This window comes from Diorhabda sublineata, chromosome 5 (genome assembly GCF_026230105.1).
Source record: "Diorhabda sublineata isolate icDioSubl1.1 chromosome 5, icDioSubl1.1, whole genome shotgun sequence".
Classification (NCBI taxonomy): Eukaryota; Metazoa; Arthropoda; class Insecta; order Coleoptera; family Chrysomelidae; genus Diorhabda; species Diorhabda sublineata.
Window position 1 is genome coordinate 23539867 of NC_079478.1, and position 20638 is coordinate 23560504.

Genomic DNA, 20638 nt, shown 5'->3' on the forward strand with positions numbered 1-20638 from the left:
TTATAATTGAATGAAAAATAGTCTTCAAAATTTCTAATCCAATATTTCATGAAAAGAGCTTAAAAATACTGTACAAACTTTCTTATAAGAACTCGTATCTTTTGAAACCACTTCAATATAATATATCTGACAATGACTTCATCAAAAGAGATTAAGCACCTAGTAATATTAATTCTAATAATAATAACTTACCTATTTATACACCTTTAACGTATACACAATCCATCTTCCAACTTCTTGGAATTTCACCAATAAAATAAAAGAAATATGTGCTTACCATCGATAACACTGTGGAAATTAAGTATTGAAATATTCAGAATAACATTAAGATTTTGACTTCCGTCGCTGTCATTTTCATCACGACAGTAAAATATGTATTTAGGTATGGTGTGTGTACATTGTATTTCTTTCTACGACGACTGTTCACCAGCATTCACGTTAGTTTTGTAGTATATAATTTGTAAGCGGCATACCTAAAGTAGAAGTTATTGTTACGAACATAAAAATTTAATTGGTTTTGTGGACAATGCTATCTGTAAGTGTTCATAAGAGTAAGCTACCTAGACCAAGTTCCTCTGCATTGAAAATTATATCGGGCGATATGTTGGACGGGCACACATGTTATCAACCGAAAAGAAGAATTGACTGAAAACTGTTGGTCCCTTTCCGCGACCTTTGCGGACGATGCATAACATTTAAAGATGAAATTTAATTACAATCGTCATCGAGGCAAAGACTTCCAAAGTGTAGCTTCATGCTCTCGACTGAACCAGGCGTTCATATTTTTTATCCTCCATAATATTGCCCCTTTACCCCCCCTGAGTCTTAAGCTGATAACGCCTTTGTTATTGTGCCCTGTATATTGAGATACAATATTAATAATATGATTTCAGAATATTGATTAATTAAAATTAAATATTAATTAATTGACAAATATGACCTGTTAATTTCAGGCGTTGAATTGTAGTGGTATTTAATATAACTGGTAAGTGTTTACATAATTTATCTCTGGTTATGTCTTTGACTTCCCGTTGACCATTTTCTTGTTGAAGGGTTAAATTTTGTGGAAGAGATAAAATTCCTCATTTGATTCGAATATAATTTTATTACTTATAGTTTCTTTTTTACAGCAAATTAGCCATTAGGAAACCTTAATGGGGGATATAATAAGAAATTATATTAATTTTTACTCGAACGATAAGGTTCAGATGAGTTAATTTAATGCTAACGCCCTTTTCTTCAATATACCGAATGAAATATTTTGATAATTGCAGTCCCAATATTTTCATGTGTGTTTAAAGTAACAGTACTGATTTTAAGTCTTATCATTAAATGATGTAGCTCCTGTTGTCTTACACCTAAAATAGTTTAATATACAAATGTTTAGATTTTAAAAACTTATTCCAAACCGAATTTTATAAAATCTAGTATCGAGTAAATTTCAATAATGACAAATATACTTATGTATATTTATATATAATAACTTTAAACTTTTCTTTATTCGAATAAAAAAAAATTTATTGTACTATTAAAATTATTTATTCCATAGGATCGATGAAGTTTGGCTGGGTTCTGGTGTAATTCGCCTGATTTTAAGAATGAACTCTAATTGACACAAATTATTTTTTGTTCTGTTTATTATATCTCAAATGCGACTTATCCCTAGAAAAAACTATTTAGCGAACTGAATAATTTGTAATTGAAATTGATTATCAGTTTTATATATGAAAATGTGAATGCAACCAAAACTACCGTCTGGAAATTCCATTATTGGTCCATTATTTTTTAAATAAAACTTAGCTATCAATCTGTACGCTTGAATAAACTATTCATATTCTTATAACTGATACAGAAGGTAATGTACAAGGTTCATTTTTAATTTAAGTAATCCCGCTATGAAATTCGCGCAGTTATCCCGTTTTTAAAAGTAACAACTTTTTTCCTGCTGAACTTCACCGGCATCTTGTTGAAGAATCTGTCAAGAATCATGAAAACAAACAAAAATTGATGATTAAATTCACATAAAGTGATGACGAAAGACGAAAAAAAATGGTTTAATGATTTGGTTTTGTTCCATCTAATTGTGAATAAAAAAGTGATTCATGTTTAGGTGGATATACGAAAAGAGAGAATTTGATTGGTATACCTATCCGAAGCAACGGATTCTACAACTTTAGATTTCTTTATTTGAGACACATTAAATTGTTATTTATGAAATACAAAAGTCAACTCTTGCTGGAATTTGAAATGTTAGATTCATATTTCATAGAAAGTTCAAAATAAATTATTGTTAAGTTCGAAATAATTAATGAGGAAAATCAATACAACAATGCTCGTTAGTGCAGGGAATTCAAATTAGTTGTCCATTAAAATGATTTGCCATTTGACACGCCTGATCATAGTAATAATTAAATAGAATAAACAACTTCGCAATTTACTGACATTATTTATATTTATTTGAGTGGACTACATCCACATAACTTGCCCAATTGACTGTATATATCATTTTTTGAATAATATATTCAAAACTTAAAACTTACGATACAGGGTAGCTTGTATTATTGTAATAATAATTTAGTTGTTTTACTTGTGATTTTTTTGTTTGTGGCTTGTTTTTTTGCATTGACGTGGCGTCTTTACGGGATCTAACCTGAATATTGTTAAAAGAAAGGGGCACCACCGATTTTTCAGGACTAATAATTTTCAAACCTCACATTTAACATAGAGCAAATTTGATTAGACTATTTTATTCAAGTAAAAATAAACAGTCTGATTCTCATGACATATTCTCTTTTTTAAAAAAACATTTACAAAACTACATTTTTCATGATAGTTGGTTTTTTTCTAGTTATCAGACTAATTAAATTAAATTAATATAATCTAGGGGGTACTATAACTTTTAGAAAACAATAATATTTCCCTATCGCGTTTTAACTATTTTGTGATGAAAAACTCAAACTCAAACACCATAAGTCCAATAAATTCGAAGTCGAATTTGCTCCAAACTAAATGTAATATATTTGTTTAAACTTCAACACTTGGTACCTCAAAATTCAAAGTTTCAAGATCTATCATCATCTGGATCATGCCGCGGATTGTAGCAGTCATAAAACCATTATTTGTGGCAAAATAAATAGCTATTACTAGAGAATCTATTTGAGGCAAGTTGTCTGATAAACCACGAAAAAACCCTTGCTCCATTTTATAAACACATCAACTCTTTGTCGTCAAAAGTCACTCCAATCAGTAGCATTTTGTCAAAAAAGCCGGCCGCCCTTCTACATAATCGGTGCTGATGACTTAGTACCTATTTGGAATGGATCTCGGGCGGTATTAAATAAATCCAGACTTTTAAACTCTCAACTTTAAATAAACCATTATTGGTATTATTGTATTTATTTTCGTTGAAAAATAAACTTACATACATACTTTTTGTTGACTAATATGCCGATATATAATATATTTTACTCACCCAAATGTTCCAATGAACCAATTTTTTCATATCTTATTTTCATGAACTGTTTTGACATGTCTTCTCAAGTGACTACTTTGAGTATACTTCCTAGGACACATAATACACTGGTACGGTTTTCTACCACTATGAATGACCAAATGAGATTTTAAATGTTCACTTCGAGTAAACGCTTTGTGACATATAATGCAAATATGTGACTTTTCCCCAGTGTGAGATTTATGATGGACTCTCAAATGAGAGCTAGTGACAAATGTTTTGTCGCAATAGATACAAATATAGGGACGCTCATTCAAATGGAACCTACAAAAACTGTAATTCATTGTCATGTCATGAATTTTCATAAATATTGGTCCAAAAAGTAAGAAATGTGCCTACTGCTCAGTCCCTCAATCTTTGAAACAAATATAAAGCAAAAAAATAGTGATTTCAGTCGATTATTTAAATAAAATTGTATAAATAATTCCAGATAACTAGCCCGATATATCAAAACATCATAGAATACAGGAAAAATTATGTGTATTGTTTTTAGGTCTCTAGTGATTGAAAATTGGTTTTTAAAACAGGTAAACAATTCCCATTTCGACCTATTTTGGTCTTTATAAAAATATGTTCACATGTTATCCAGTGTAACCAATAAGATCACTGAGTATTATATTGGCTTATGAAGTTATCCAACTATCAGATCTTGATTTTAGGTGCTTAGCTATTCAGAAAACAGACATTTTATTACAAGAGTATAATTATCGTGAAAAAATGATGAATAAACAAATACAATATTCAACTAAGGAACAAAACTGAAGCTAAACATCAAAACACCTTCCCTTGCCCTTCTCTTGCTATAAGTACAATATTACTATAAGTCACAATGGACATGATACATTATCCAAATATTTCACTAAACTGAAATCAAAAATATTTAAAACAAAAGAAGTAATTGTGAATCTGTTTACAAAGGGGAGATATCTTGGTACATATAAAATATATGAAAAAAGCATCAATACGATAAAAAAATAAATAAAACTGCATTAACAAAGCTTGGAATATTAAAACAAAACATGAATTCAATTATAAAAATTCAAAAATTTTTTAATCGGATTCCAATACAAAAAAGAGAATTTTAGAAATGGTTCACATGTGTAAAAAAACTGCATTGACAAACCATACAGTATAAGAAAAACATACATTGAATTATAAAAATTCAAAAATTCTTTGAACGCAATCGAAAAAGAGAACTTTTAGAAATGCTTTACATACATAGATACAAGAAAGTCGTCAATGACAACTAAGAATGAAACAAGTGCGAAATTTCCTCCTGGAAACGTGACTGTCGGTTTTTTCTAGTATGCAGTCTTTTGCTCAATGTAGGCAAGCCATAAATATAATCTAAAACGCAAGAGTATTGGAAACTTGTGGAAAATGAGCAGGATTCTGACTAAAGCTATTTTCATTTAATAACTCCTTTTAAATTGCTTGAAAGCTCACTTGCATACTCTTTAAAAAACTGCAAACATACTCATTTTCACTCAGTTTCAATTCCGGAAAAAAACAAGAAAAGCTAACCTGGGTACATATAAGAAAATCAATGTTTTAGCCCACGGCCGTTAGTTTGACATAAATAAGCTGTTTTCTTAGATTGCCTAATTATAAAATTTTAAAAGCTGATAATGGAATAAATTTATAATTAAATGGAAGCTTGTTGAGAAAATCGCTTGAACACATCCGTTTGTCACTATCATATTTATTACATAAAATTCTTTTCAAAAGATATAAAGGATATGAGTTTTCATAAAAAAGTTTGTAAAGTATTTTTAAGTTCTTTTCGTGAAATATTGGATTCGAAAGTTTAAGGATTCTATTTCATTTGTTTCATTAAACTATTCTTAGTGTTATGTGGGTGATATGAATGATAATTGATATATCTGCCAGAACTTATTGTTCTCCTACACCAGTAGATTAAGATTTCTAATTTTACTGTCAAGAAAAAGTGTAATGATTGTTCATCATTTTCTTTCTAGAGTAAATTACATTTCAGGATCTAAACTAAAATAATACTTATCAATTTAATCATATAAAAGGGATAAAAAATATGCAGATGATATAATTTTATCCCTTCCATATACTGAAATTGATAATTTTCTATTTTACTTCAATATTTCAATTGAAGATTTTGTTAGTTTAATTGTAAAAATTTCTTTATTTCCTTTGTTTTTATTGAAAATTAGTTTTTAAAACACATTCAAAATTGTCGTTTCGACCACTGCGGTCTTTATCAAAATATAACTTGACATTGGCAATTTACATAATTCTATAAATCTACAACATGAATATCAAAATAAGGATAAAAATTTATGAGTGTCAGCCATCAATTCAATTATGCGCAGTTACATTAAAATTTATAAAACAGAATTATAAATTTAACTTAGATTGTCTTTATTTATCATTGATAGTTTTCTCGTTCCCATGTATGGGAAAATTCTCTTTTCGTGTATTTGATTCCAATTCAAGAATTTTTAAATCTTTATAATTGAATGTATGTTTTTTGATATTTTGGTTCATTAATGCAGTTTTATTTTTTTTTTTTTTTTGGCGAAATAATTATGAAACATAGAATATAGAAAAAATACTCAAATGTAACGTTGCAGTTATAATGAAGACACTAACTTATTTTTAATCTAAAATTTCACGAAAATAACCCAAAAACACAAACTTTTATGTTATTTTAATAGAAAAATTTGTCCAGTACCTATTCCTAGATTTTTTAATAATTTGAATTGGAAATTCCAAGGACCCTATTTCTATTTATTAAAATAATTTTAATATTATGTGAGTGATATTAATTAAATAACAGTTAGAAATTCATGGTCCCAAGTTAAGCACAAATAATGAAGAAACATAACAGAACATACTTTCTCTTGTGGAAATGGAAATTCTCGTCACATTTCCGCAGAATAATATCAAATATATATTATGGGGATCGGATAATGAAGTCGTTTTTGCGCATGTATATATTTAATTGTCATTTCTCAGCTCGTTGAGTACTTTTAATTGTTGTAATAGATATTTTAAGGTTATTGTGACTTGTTTCGGCAATTTGGGATGGAATGACCAGTTAAATACCAGAAGAGCATATTCTGCATTATATGCTTTTTGAGTTTCGAAAGGGGAATAACGCAACAGTTGCTATCAGAAACATTTGCGATGTTTACTACTGCATTAGACATTCGTAAATGCACAAAGAATGATTCTCGAAATTTAGATCAGGAAGATAAACATTAGATCATTACGTGCTGAGGGCAGAATTGGAAGGAAATCCATGTCACACAATCATGAAACCTTCAAACGCGCTTAACCAACCTCGGTCGACCAATCATTTGGTTTTGTTGAAAAAATGAGCAGAACAAATGATTGGGTCCCCCATAATATGTACAAAGATAACAAAGCCAGCCTATTTATCACATGCAACGTATTGCTTCATCGGCTTTATTGGATACAAAAAATGATTTTTATATGATAATTCTAAAACATAAAAGACAAAGGCGCTTCTGAGTATTTGACTGAGCGCTGAAACCTGTGAAAACTGTTAAAGAAGATGCTTTTATTCGTCTGTCTATAGAAAAAGCTTCGGCAACATAAAAAGGGACTGTGTAAGACGAATCATGGAGTGATATCGCATCGTCGGATTTCCATTTATTTCAATAATTACTTTTTCTTGAAAATTTGTATTATGTATGATTTTCTCGGGTTTTGTAACTCACACACCAATTGATTTTTATCGGTCCGGCATTGAAAATTTGCACACTTGATAGGAAAGTGTTGTTAATAACGAGGGTGATTACATTAGTTATTACAAATAAAATAAAAAGCGACATTACTATCTAGTATCTCCTCCGCAAATTCACAAAGATTAGATTCGGCGAATCTGCAGTATTATGTGCCATAGTGAAAAGGTGTCGTCGTATACAGACGAACGTGAAGGTGGAGCACACCTAAATACTATCATACACAAAAATTTGGAGAAGTCCGCGAATTCGTGTTGAAAGATCGAAGTGAGACTAATAGATAAATAACTGAAGTGATGTCTGAAAACTTCTTATACGAATGTTAACAGATTCATACAAGTAAACAAAAGACTTTTGCAGTCGTTTTTCAACGCAGTATACAAAACAAAGAAAATTTTCTCGTAAGATTACTAACAATGGAAGAGTCACTAATCTATTACTATCATATATAGACCAAATGGTCGTGCCAAATTTATTTAGGTAAAGATAGTTCCAAAATCACGTGAGACACAGAAACATAGCTCGCATGTTACTGATTACCTAAGCTTGTACAGTAGCTCGTTAACATACAGATACCAGTTTAAAATGATTTGAAACTCGATAAAATTACTATCATTGGTTTATTTATTTACTGAATCAAGGAATAATAAAAAATAATTTGGTTTTGAAAAAAATTTTAGATAAATATGATTGAGCTGGGTAACTACTATTATTAATCTTACCTCATATGTATGCTTAGAGTTCCACCAGTTCTGAATCCTTTACCACACAATTCACAAACAAACGGCACTTCTCCCGTATGAATTCGATTATGACTAGATAAAGAAGCAGCTTGTTTAAATGACTTTCCACACACCGTACACATGTGCGGTTTCTCATTACTGTGAGTACCTAAATGCGCCTTTAACGTAGCATATTGAATAAACGTTTTTTTACATATCAGACATTTATGTGGCCGTTCCCCTATAAATAAAACTCAAAAGCTTGTAAATTCAACAATTCTCTAAAATATGTTAATCCGTGAAGTGATAGATTAAATTATGTACAAAAGAGAGAAAAAAAAAGAATAAACCGTGCTCTCAGAAAACCTTTACTTCAGGCAGAAATTGGAAGCTTTGAATTAAATCATGCACTGAGTACCATTATTTTAATTTGTACTATCTAATTATGTCAAACTTTCTACTTGCACCCCTCTAAAAGCGGTGAAAAAAATGATTTTCCAAGTACTGATCAGCTGCTCCAATGCAGCACGTAACTATTATTTTTACTAGATCACTCAAATATAGACGAGGTTATAAACAAAATTTATTCAGCAAAAAACATTTCTTGCTTCCCAGGTGCTTCTTGAAAGGACCAAATATGAGAATATTTAAGTATTTTCCAGTTAATCTCCATCAGTTTCTGCTGATAGCAAAACCTCTCGGTTGGAAAAGTCTTTTGCGTCTATACTGAATCTTAACTCGATCCAAGAAACCGCGGTAGTAGGTCTAATAACCATGTAAGAAATCTAAATTGTAAAAGCCGTGGCCAACAATTCGGAGTTGTAAAGATGCATCCATGTTTCGTCACGTCAAAATTAAGTAATAATCCATTATTATAGCGCATTTACATGAAATTTACAGCTTTACATGGGTCTTCATTTCGTTGATCACCGGCGACAAGTTTTTTGAACGGGGGTGGTGGCATCACAGCTGGGAATGAACTAGGATGATGAAATCAACCGCAATTGTTGCGGGTTACATCTGACGACAACATAAATAAAAAGTTGGAACCAGGAATAAGAAATGTGGAAATAATTAACAAGAATTCTTATTTTAATGTCTTATTGCTTATCAATGGATATGCCTTAAAATATTTCTTTGAAACACTAACTTTAATTTACCTGTATGAATCCTTTTATGTATTAAAACATGATCAGCCCTAGTAAACTTTTTATCACAGACATTACACGAGTAAGGTCGATTTTTACCATGTATTGACATATGCTGATTAAGATTTCCCTTTGAACCTAAAACTTTCTCACAAATATTGCATTTCCAGCCAGTTTTAACCTTCAAATGCATATTTTCGCCTGATTTACAACTGTCATTATCATATTCAGAAGAATCCGAATCTGTTACAAAAGTGAGATCATCTGTACTCAGAGTATCATTGTTCATATTTTTGTTCTCTATTGATTCTTTTGGCACAGGTGGGGATTTAGTGTTATCAATAACAACAGCAGAGATTACTTCAAAAGTTTGTCCCAAAGGTATTATATCACTTACAATCTGAAAAATCAAAAAAATAAACAACTTACATGCTACTATTTTTTTGCAAAATGGTTCATTATTTTCTAAAATAAAATGTGCCTCTTGATTGAAAATGAACAAATCTAAAAAGTAGCACCCAACATTTTGATGAAAGAATTATGCCAAAATTTGTAATTATTGTAAAATATTTCCTTCCTCTTGAAACAAAAAATTAATAATATATACTCCTTGAAAACTGTGAATATTTAAATAATTTATAACTCGTAAAAATTTGATAGTTCCCCACAGTCATATCTTGATGCAGACTTAAATACTTCATAAATCATATATAGGTAAATAAACAATATTTTAATCATAGACACTTTGCATTATATGGAACTATCCTCTACGAAATGAATGGAACAAACAAGTGCTAAAAATTAAATAGCACACAAATAAGGGGTATCGTATCTAAATATTTCCAACTAGACTGTTGTTGTTAATAATTCTGTAAGTGAATTGACAACAACATAAAATAAGTATAATTATTGGAAAAAAAACAGAAATTGTGGTTATTTTGTGATTTGCAGCATTCATTTACCATATTTTGAATTAATTTTATCCTCTCGACCAAAGGATCCTATCCACTGCTTCGCCAAGTATTTTTCTTTGAAACCAAAGTATTCCAAACCTGTTTCTTTTTTATTTCGATTTACATATAGCTATGGCATTATGATTTCATAATAGGAAATACAATATTTTAAAAGAAAATAATAACAGTTAGGTCAACTCTATAATTGCCGCTGAGCACAAAAAATATTAGACACAAAACCCAGTAAATACGTACAATTCCAACCTAATCTGAATGGCCAAAGAAAAATTTCAGTATAACTATTGTATGTGTATCGTATGTGCCACCAAGTCTGACAACTTTTATTAACATTCTTACAAACGCAGTCACCGATCTTGAAGTTCTTTATAGATTTAATTTGACAATTCGTTGAATTTTTGTATCGTTGTCAATATGCAATGTTTCTTTCACGGTGTGTCTTCTACGTTAATTATTATTTAGTATGTGGTTCATTATTTTCAGACTGTATAATTTTAGTATGATTAGTATTTTATGTCATCGCTTCCAATCTAGTAACTTTTTTAGTGATTTTTAGTTCGGGTTTCCTAAAATGGTCCTCCTAGTTTAAAAATAAGGTATATTATGTAATAATTTCACAAAAAATCAATTCCTAGGCAGCAAATTAATACTCAGATTTTTGTTTTTAGACTACAAACTTGAGATGCATTAATGTATTCAGCTATTAGAAAACTATTCACAGATCAAAAAGTATCGCAAACACATCTCGTAGAATAATTAATTAATCATTTCACTGATGGTCACAAGTTTAATTTTGATTTTGTGAAAATTTTGGATAAAAAACATAAATATGCAAAAAGAACCATCAGCGAAATGATATACATAAAATTGAATGATACAGTTAATAACCGTAAACATGTGGCCAATCTCGGGGTGCATTATAACCATCTGACACGTACTGACCGGACTAGTACTTGATGGTAATTAGAATAATTCCAACAGTTTTTACCGTTCATGCTTTTGTTAACATTAGAAGTATTCATTCACTAATAGACGTTTGTTAACAGGAGAATTATATTTCGTGCAGAATTTGTATATATGTATATTATCTTTTGACTGACGTCTAATTATTTAAAAAGGTATATTGTTAACATATGTTTTTACTTATATGTGTATGTATTGGTTACTTTAAATAACTTTTTCATTGTTCTTCTGTTTTATACAATGTTCTTTTTTGTTTGTTATATAGTTTGTCTTAGATGAAGTGTATCCTATTTATTTATACAGGGTGTTTCGGAATAGCAATCCAATGTCTCGGGAAATATAAGAAAAAAAGTTGGTATAACAAAACTTCCAAAAACGCTTCGTAAACAATAGATTTCGTCCGGATCCCTGATCCACCAATAATAGAAATGTCTCAGGTCTGAAATTGTCATGCAAATTTGTTTGGTCTATACGTATTTTGATCTGAAATATTGATTAAAATAGGTCTCAGATCTGTAACTGCAATAGTATTCACGTTAACTGACGTAAAATACAAAAAACTCAACTACAAAATACACTTTTTTACGTTTGGAGTGAAATAACTTCGTTAAATGCCTAATAAATAAATTAAACTTTCAAATAAAACTTACAGAAAACTTAATTCTAAAGAGAATGATGTGTACAACCTCAATAAAAAGTAAATGCAAGTTGAAAATATCTGTATTTTAATGAATGAAAATAAAAACAAAAATGATGTAGGCAAGTGTTTCGTTATGGATAATATTTTAACTTTGAACTATATTTTTAATAATTGCCAATCTTAGACCCGAGACATTCAATTTGGCTTCCTATTAGTGGATCAGGAATCCGGGCGAAATCTATCGCTCACTATAACTCGCTTACCAGTCGTTGTTGGAAGTTGTGTTATACCAACTTTTTTTATTTAATTTATTTATAGAATCATTTCCCGAGAGATTGGAATGCTATTCCGAAACACCCTGTATATACATGTATAGAAATTTAAATTGTTACACTATCTGACTATTGGTTTACTTCTACTTTCACAATTTTTTGTTTACTTGTTTATCTTTATCAACGTTTGAGTTATAACGTACCATATATTTTTAGCTTTCGACCATTCGAAATTACATCCTAGGGAGGACAATAATTTCAACAAAGAACATAACTTCAAATACCTTATTAAATGGTATTGATCCAAAAATTGGCCAAAATGTTAGAGCTAGTGATCAATGAGTGCCCTATTTTACGAATGAAAAGAGAATTTCACTATGAAAGCTACAAACTTCGAGGTATAGTAATGCAAATAATTTACTTATCCGTGGACCTAATCAAAATTCAGCCAACAATGTAATTTTTGTAAAAGAATAGGAAATGCTATAAATTAGTGTCTGAACGTTATAGATAATCTCAAAGGTCATCTCAAGGTTCCTTTAGATTGAGCTGAACCCCCAATTCATAACATCAATGAGCTAAAATTTTAAACAAAGGCTAGAACCACAATTTGAAAATAACCAGCAAAATCATTCTTCAGTAATTAGACCAAATCCAAAAGACAGACTGTTAGGTTTATTTTGTATAATTTAATTTGATTTTGTTTAATGTGTAATTTTAATAAGCACCCGCCTATGAAATATGCATTTTATAAGATAATTTTTTTTATAATGGTTCCGATCAAAAGGTTGTTATTGTACAAGAGAAGTTGAAAAAGAGAAATAAAAATTAAGATTAAGTTAAAACATTAAATTATACTCTCAACTAGAATTAATCAATCGGAATACCAAATGCAATCGAGACATCAGACTTTTGTAAAATACAGTCCACTAAACGAATCAACTCAACCTCAAATCTTAGCTACAATCGGGAAATCGATTCAACAGAAATTTTATTTAACCAAGAACTTTTCAATGTAACAGAAATCAAGGTTTTAATAACCATCTCTTAACAGTTATGACTATTATACAGATTAAAGCCAAACTCTTGAAAATGAAACTCCCATATTTTATGGATAACCAATCTTGAAATTTTTCCATCCCAGACCTTAATGGACAGATTTGAAGCATCCAGAATCAGACTGCTTCGACCAGTGTTCATATAAAAAGTATTTTGCAGGTTAGTTAAAGAGACTTGTATTATATTAAAGATCTTTTATATTGACAGTTGCTGAATTGTCAATTTTTAAACAAAAAATGTGAAAATTATAGAAATATAATTATTCAAAGTATAACAAATTAAGGAATTAGAGTAAACGAATCAAAACTTATTCCAATTCAAGCCAAAGATCCACACAGAATGTTAATTGTAATTTAGATATTGATTTTTATCTGTTTTGAGAACACTTCCACTGCATAGTTGTAGAAGTGCAGATAACGAAACATATCTTAATTGAAAACCAAATTCATAAAAATACAATTTCCATTAAACCTAGAGTCAAACAAATTTTCAGATCAAAATTTCGGTTTTAGTAGTAATCAGTACTAAATGTCAAAGGTAACTTCCATAACATTAAAAGATCCAGTCTCAGGAAAAGTGGTAAGTGATTGCGAACAAGTAGCTGAAGCATTTGCAGACCAATTTGAGCAGACATTTACTAATAACAAGAATCTTAATGCATTGCCTAGTTTGCCTGACAACAGAAGAGTAATTACCAGCATTATTACCATAATTAGAGTAGAAGAAGCCATTAACAACTTGAAAAACCATTTCAGCCCAGGCCCAGAACAAATAGCTACAATATTTTTAAAACGTTGTGTAAAGTCCATAACGTCGACTATGAGAGAAATTTTTAAGGAGTGTATGGAAACTGGGAGAATTCATGATATGTGGCGCCAAGCAACTGTAATCCCTATATTATATATTCAAGAAAGAAGACAAAGGTCTAGCGTCGAACTATAGACCGATTAGTTTGACTTGTCATCAGTGTAAAGTTATGGAGAAGATAATAGCAAAGGAACTAACAACTTTCATAATAGAAAATGACATTGTACCCAAAAGCCAACATGGGTTTTTGCCTGGTCGATCCACAACAACAAATCTTCTGGCATGTCTAGACCAGTGGACCACTACTTATGACAATGGAGTGCTACGGATGTCATAAACCTGGACTTTGAAAAGGACAAAGTCCCTCATAGATTATTGTTACACACACTAGAGCATCTTGGAATAAGAGGGAATCTTTTGGCCCTAATTTCACCCTTTCTACAGCTTATGCAGTTCCAAGTGAAAGCGAATGGTACTTTGTCAACCAAGCACGAGATTCTTAGTGGAGTAGCTCAAGGGTCTGTTCTTGGTCCCCTTCTCTTTGTGATCAACATTAATGGTACAAAAAGCTTTTAAGGATCAATCAGTTGAGATGATAAGACTTCTTTACAAAACGTATATAAGGCCAAACCTTGAATTTGCGCATTCAGTGTGGAATCCATATTTTGTGAAGGATATTGTGCTGTGACTTAATAGAAACCTATAAAATTCTTGCGCATATCTACACTTGCGACTTGGACATTTTCCATGTGATTACAAAACAGCAGTTAAGAGGGCATTCAAGAGAACTATCTAAGGAAAGAAACTGCAAGTTGCCACGGAAGAACTTTTTGACAAATCTTATAGTATATACATGGAATGCATTAGAAGAAGAGGCAGTTACTGCTGCAAATACAAATATTTTCAAAAACAGATTTGATGCTGGACACTCAGCTACAAACAATCAAATTGTGCACTACTTTTAGTAGACTAACAAGTGTGAGCAGTATTCTGAAAAACTTTCATTTTTAAATTTATAAAACAATAGCTTCATCGGTTTTTTCTAACCGCCTACTATTGTCAAACAATAATAATAATAATAATTGTTGACTGTATTCCTAACACTTTTGACATTTTCAAAACTTACTATAAATTTATATGAAATAAATATTGTGGCACAAATACATGAATTGAAAAATGTATCGGGTGTCCCAATAAGAGTGGCTCTCGGCCATATCTCGGGAACCGTTTATTTATGCCAAAAGTGACCTCGAGAAAAACTTGGAAATTATTTACAGAGTTGTAGGTCCACCGCCAGAGGGAGTAATTAAATACCAAAAATTATAAAATTAATAATTTACAAATTTTGCTTAATGAAGAGGCATTTAAACTATGATTATCGTATTCTGCAAGAAATTCAGTGTATATTTGATTATACAAGTTTTAGTCTATCTCTTCAAATAAGAGGTGAATTTTATTATGACTATTTCCTTCGAAAAATTTAAGCCAACCAAAAAGCTGTAATATTTTATGTTTACCTAGCAACGATCAAATTTCAGCGATAATACTGCACTAGTGCAAATTATCGATAATTTGCACTAGTGCCAAATTTTCGTCTAGGATTAATAAACATCATTTGGTTTTAATTTTATATTTTAAGAAAAGGAACAATTATTGTTTATTTTAAATTAAATTTTTCTCAGGAAATAGTATGCCAAAATGCCCTCTCGTGCATGTCAAATTGTCTCATAATTTCCTCTCGTGCGCATTCGCGCACTCGAGAAAATTAAATTATCGACAATTTGACATGCACTCGGGACATTAATATTGAAAAAATACGTATAAGTCCAGTTCTACTAAACCTATCTATGCAAACTTATTCTTTTTGAAGAGAGCTTCTGTCTACCAATGTAAGAGTTACAATTTCGAAACAACCTAATGAGTAACGTATACGCTAGAGGGCGCTATTTATTTATTTTTTTAAATCTAGCTATCCTTGAAAAATGTTAAATGGAAACATGCAGTTTCAATCAAGAAATATAAAAGTAGACCAAATTAGCAACAGAATAGCGAAAACGGACGATATCTTTTTCGTATTACGAGATATCCTAAGAAAAGTGTAAATTTTAAGCATTTTCCTTTAAACATAAATTACTCCGGTTTGACTAAACGGATTTTAACATTTTTTGAATCCTCAAAATTTTCTTTCCTTGTTCAATTATTAATAGTTCCAATTATTATGTCAATATTACTTATGCTGTCACCGGGAAACTGCGTTATGGAAGTTAAAATGGAAATATATAAAAACAAGTAGTGGGCCATGAAAAAAACAAAGCAAAAAGATATGTCTTGTGTCAAATTAATAAACCTAGTAATTTGTTCATTTACGTGTCATTGCGATTTGTGAGCATTAAATTCGATATTAAATTTACTTAAAAGTTATATCTAAGATGATTATTACAAACGAAGAAGCATTTAATATGATAGGCATTTATTTTGAATGTATGAGAAATGCAACCGTTGCGACTAGGGTATATGGCTTACAATATCCCCAAAGACATCATCCCGGAAACAGTTTTTCGTCGACTCATACACAGTTTAAAAATGACTGAAAATGTAAATCTTCCCGTATTTAGAAGACATGATAGAGGTCGTTCAGAGGAAAACACAATAAATGTTTTGGAATGTGTGCAATTTAACCCGCATTTAGAGCAATAAGTAGAGACTTGGGAATAAGCAGAACCATCGTTCAACGTATTTTGACAGGACACAGGTAAATTATGATGTAAAAAGATATGTTTCTTAAACAAAATATACCCACATAATATTATTTGTGGGCATAGTTATATTTTAACATAATAATTTATTTATCATTCCGAAAAGATATTTAATAGGACATTATATTTCTTTTAGATTTCATCCATATCATCAACAATTGGTTAATCGTGATTACGATAGGTTGGATTATTGAAACTGGTTACTACATATGCTATATGACGACCCTCAATTAATGTCACGTATTTTGTGGTCAGACGAAGCTATATTTAGTAGTGATGGTACGGTTAACCGGCATAATATGCAATATTGGTCACAAATTATCCACGCTGGATGGAAGAAGTTCAGTATCAGTGGCGATGGTCGGTGAATGTATGGTGTGGTATTGTAGATGATCAGATAATTGGGCCTTTTATTTTTGGACCAGGTCACCAGACTTAACCGTCTTAGATTTCTATATAACGCAGTTTCCTGGTGACAGCATAAGTAATATTGACATAATAATTGGAACTATTAATAATAGAACAATTAGTCAAACCGGAGTAATTTACGTTTAAAGGAAAATGCTTAAAATTTACACTTTTCTTAGGACATCTCTTAATACGAAAAAGATATCGGCATGCGGTTTTCGCTATTGTGTTGCTAATTTGGTTTACTTTTATATTCCCCAATTAAAACTGCATGTTTCCATTTAACATTTTTCAAGAATAGCTAGATTTAAAAAAATAAATAAATAGCGCCCTCTAGCGTATACGTTACTGATTAGGTTGTATCGAAATTATAACTCTTACATTGGTAGAAAGGAGCTCTCTTCAAAAAGTCTAAGCTTGCATAGATAGGTTAAGTAGAACTGGACTTACAGGCGTTTTTCATAATAAAGTTCCCCCCACCCCCACCTCTTATTTGAAGAGATAGACTAAAACTTGTAAAATCAAATATACACTGAATTTCTTGAAGAATACGATAATCATAATTTAAATGCAACTTCATTAGGCAAAATTTGTAAATTATTAATTTTATAATTTTTGGTATTTAATTAAGCCCTGTGGCGGTGGACCTACAACTGTAAATAATTTCCAAGTTTTTCTCGAGGTCACTTTTGGCATAAATTTTTTTTCTCGATGCTGTACTATAAACGGTTCCAGAGATATAGCCGAGAACCATTCTTATTGGGACACCAGGTACAAAAAGTCAGTAGGCAATGAAAATAATTCCATTTTCCATAGATGTGATTTTCTTGTTATGATATACACAAATGAGAAGTGTGAAATTGGAATGTAATGCACAGCTAAAGGAGAGATTTTAACTGTTTGGATTTGGATAGTTTATTCTCTGATTTCAATTATCAAATATAACATTTTTGTATTTGCATTAGTCAACTATGCAAAATTGATTGATGCAAAGTCTACTTTTAGAAATGCAGTCGCAAAGGTTGGCCACTCATGAAATACTTATATACCAACTTAGACATAAATGGCATAAAAAGTAAACAGAAAGTTTAAAAAATATATAATCTCACTAAAATCAACTGAATTCTAACTAAAATCATAGACATACTTAGAAGTAACAATACCTACCAATGAAACATTCAATGTGGTTTAATCAGTGCAAATAATATCTAACACACAAAAATAACAGCTCATTCACTGACAATTTCAACAAAATAAACATTTGGGATAGTTATCTGTTTTCTGGGGGGTAGGTTGCTAACCTAGTCCCTCAACCCCCCTCTTTTTTGGGGCTGGCAACATTGCTCCTATGCTACTGGGTCCACACAGAAGCACTGCAGGCACTGATACGACAACAACAGAAAGAAATAACCGAACTCTGTGAATCAAGTCAAATATCAGAAGACAAATGTATGGTCTACTGCTATTTAAAGAAGGTAAACTAAGAAAACCAACATACTGCACATAAGGAATGACGTAGAAACCGACCAAGCCCTGAAGACCTTAAAAAACAGAAAGTCTCTAGAGCCAGTACCATTATACTCATGTGTCAAAAAGGAGATAAACAAGTTCCGGCTAACTACAGAAGCATAAATTTCCTGGTTACAATATTACAACTCAATACAAAAATTATCACCAACAAAATTAAATCAATCACAACACTAGAAGATGAGCAACAATGATTCAGATCAGGAAAATCCTGTGTAGATACTGTATTTATCCTATGACAACTGGTTGAAAAATCCATCGAATGTATCAAACTAGCATTCCTATGCTTTGTTGACCTCACAAAAGCCTTTGATCATATTAAACTGGAAAGTGTTATTCACATATTGTACAAAAGAAACATACCTATCAATATCACCCAGACCATCAAAAAAATCAAGTTCGGTCTTGGACACATGGTAAATAAAAAAACCATAACATTCAACAGTGGTATCAGACAAGGAGACTCTCTTAGTCCCATGTTATTTAACATAATAATGGATGAGATCATAAAAAGGTGTGCTAAGGAAAAGGTTAAGAAATGGGTGACAGAGACAAATCCTGTGCTATGCAGATGATGCCATATTTGCCGAAAATGAAGATGATCTTCAAAAATTATTAAATACCTTTAATTTCACAGAAAAAACAATATGACTATCTTGACTGAAAAACATATGCATGACAATATCACATAATAGAACTGAGAATGAAATACAAATAGCTAGAGAAAATAAGGTCTTTAGACTGTAGTATATATAAATACCTAACTGTAAAAATGTAGGTTTAAGTCAAAATAAATATTTTCTATTCTGCATTTTCACCTGTTTGTGGTATTATATTATGAAAATTGAAAATAACATAGAAGTCTTCATAGTATAATTTCGAAATAACTATGTTTAAGAAAAGTTCCTTTATTGTTAAATACAAATTCTTCCAGCTTTCTAATACAAAAAGTATGCCTTCATTTGGAAACTATTTCCATTGTTTTAAAAAATAATTTCGGTTTATTTTAATGAATTTCAATTTAATTAATACCTGTTCCTTTGATCCATCGATACTAACATCCATTGATTGAATGGTGTAAATAGCTTGTTGATTTGCTCTCTTTTTTACTTTTTCTTCCAAAACTTTTCTCAATTTTAAATCATTTTCCATAGTACTTATTTTGAACTTCTGAAAACTGAGGAGAATTTTTAAACACTTTTTACATATATGTTTTGGCAATCCATCACCGTTATTTATCTTAAAATAAAGAACAAAAATTAAAATGGTTAAAATAATAAACTAAATGTTACATTAGTACTTCAATAGGAATAAAAGATCTTAAAATTGAAGCAAAATCTGTTGAAGATGGTTTATGTAGATCAAATATACTTTTGTCTGCTTCTTCTCGTAAACATGTTCTACACATTTGATTGGCGAGCGTAATTATTTCTAATTCCATTTTCATCCACACAATTATAATATATAATGTTGTGATTGTTTGGATATTTTGCTTAGGTTATCAGTTCTTTGAGGTTATATTTTTAAAATATAAGTGATATGAAGATAGCTGCAGCCTGGATTTCCGATAAGTCTCGATCATAATTTCCAAATTTCACCTACGATAACTATTAATCAGATACTATAAGAAAATACAATCTTAAAAAGGACAAAAATGTCATACTAAGACAATCCGTTAAAATACGGGTATTTAAGAGTAAGTCTGTGTAAAATTTAAATGCACTGATGTTTATTTCCATGAAGCCACAGTTTGTCGAATGCTTGTATTGGGTCTGTAGAAGAAAAATAGCTTTCTTCTAACGTTTTTATCTCAGACTAGGAAAATGTAAGGTTTGTTGAATCACGGTCTTCCTCGATACGAACCATTCCAGAATACGTGACTTTGACAAGTTTACCATTTTGCCTGGGTGGTAAACAAAAGAATTATTCTCCGTTTGTTCACGTGCGTATTTTGTGTTTTAATTGTGTCTTTTATGTTTTTGCATTGTTCTTTACCATCATTTCGGCAACATAGATCGAAGTGAATATTATCAGACCTTAAGCGATAATGTAAAGTGCCAATATGATCAAAAATTGGAAATTATTGACAATATTGACCCATATGCAATTCC

The 20638-nt window shown here is 30.6% G+C and overlaps 1 protein-coding gene across 1 annotated transcript; it reads right to left on the bottom strand.

Annotated features, from left to right (window-relative positions):
- Positions 1–651: 651 nt before the first annotated feature.
- On the bottom strand, positions 652–20175 carry LOC130444410 (zinc finger protein 583-like). The gene is made up of 6 exons (XM_056779531.1): positions 19828–20175; positions 19560–19766; positions 9137–9524; positions 7977–8217; positions 3473–3775; positions 652–1358 (listed from the first exon to the last, which is right to left on the bottom strand). Exons 1-5 carry the CDS (start codon positions 19972–19974, stop codon positions 3499–3501), a joined length of 1260 nt encoding a protein of 419 aa, XP_056635509.1. The 5' UTR covers positions 19975–20175; the 3' UTR covers positions 652–1358; positions 3473–3498.
- Positions 20176–20638: the final 463 nt, after the last annotated feature.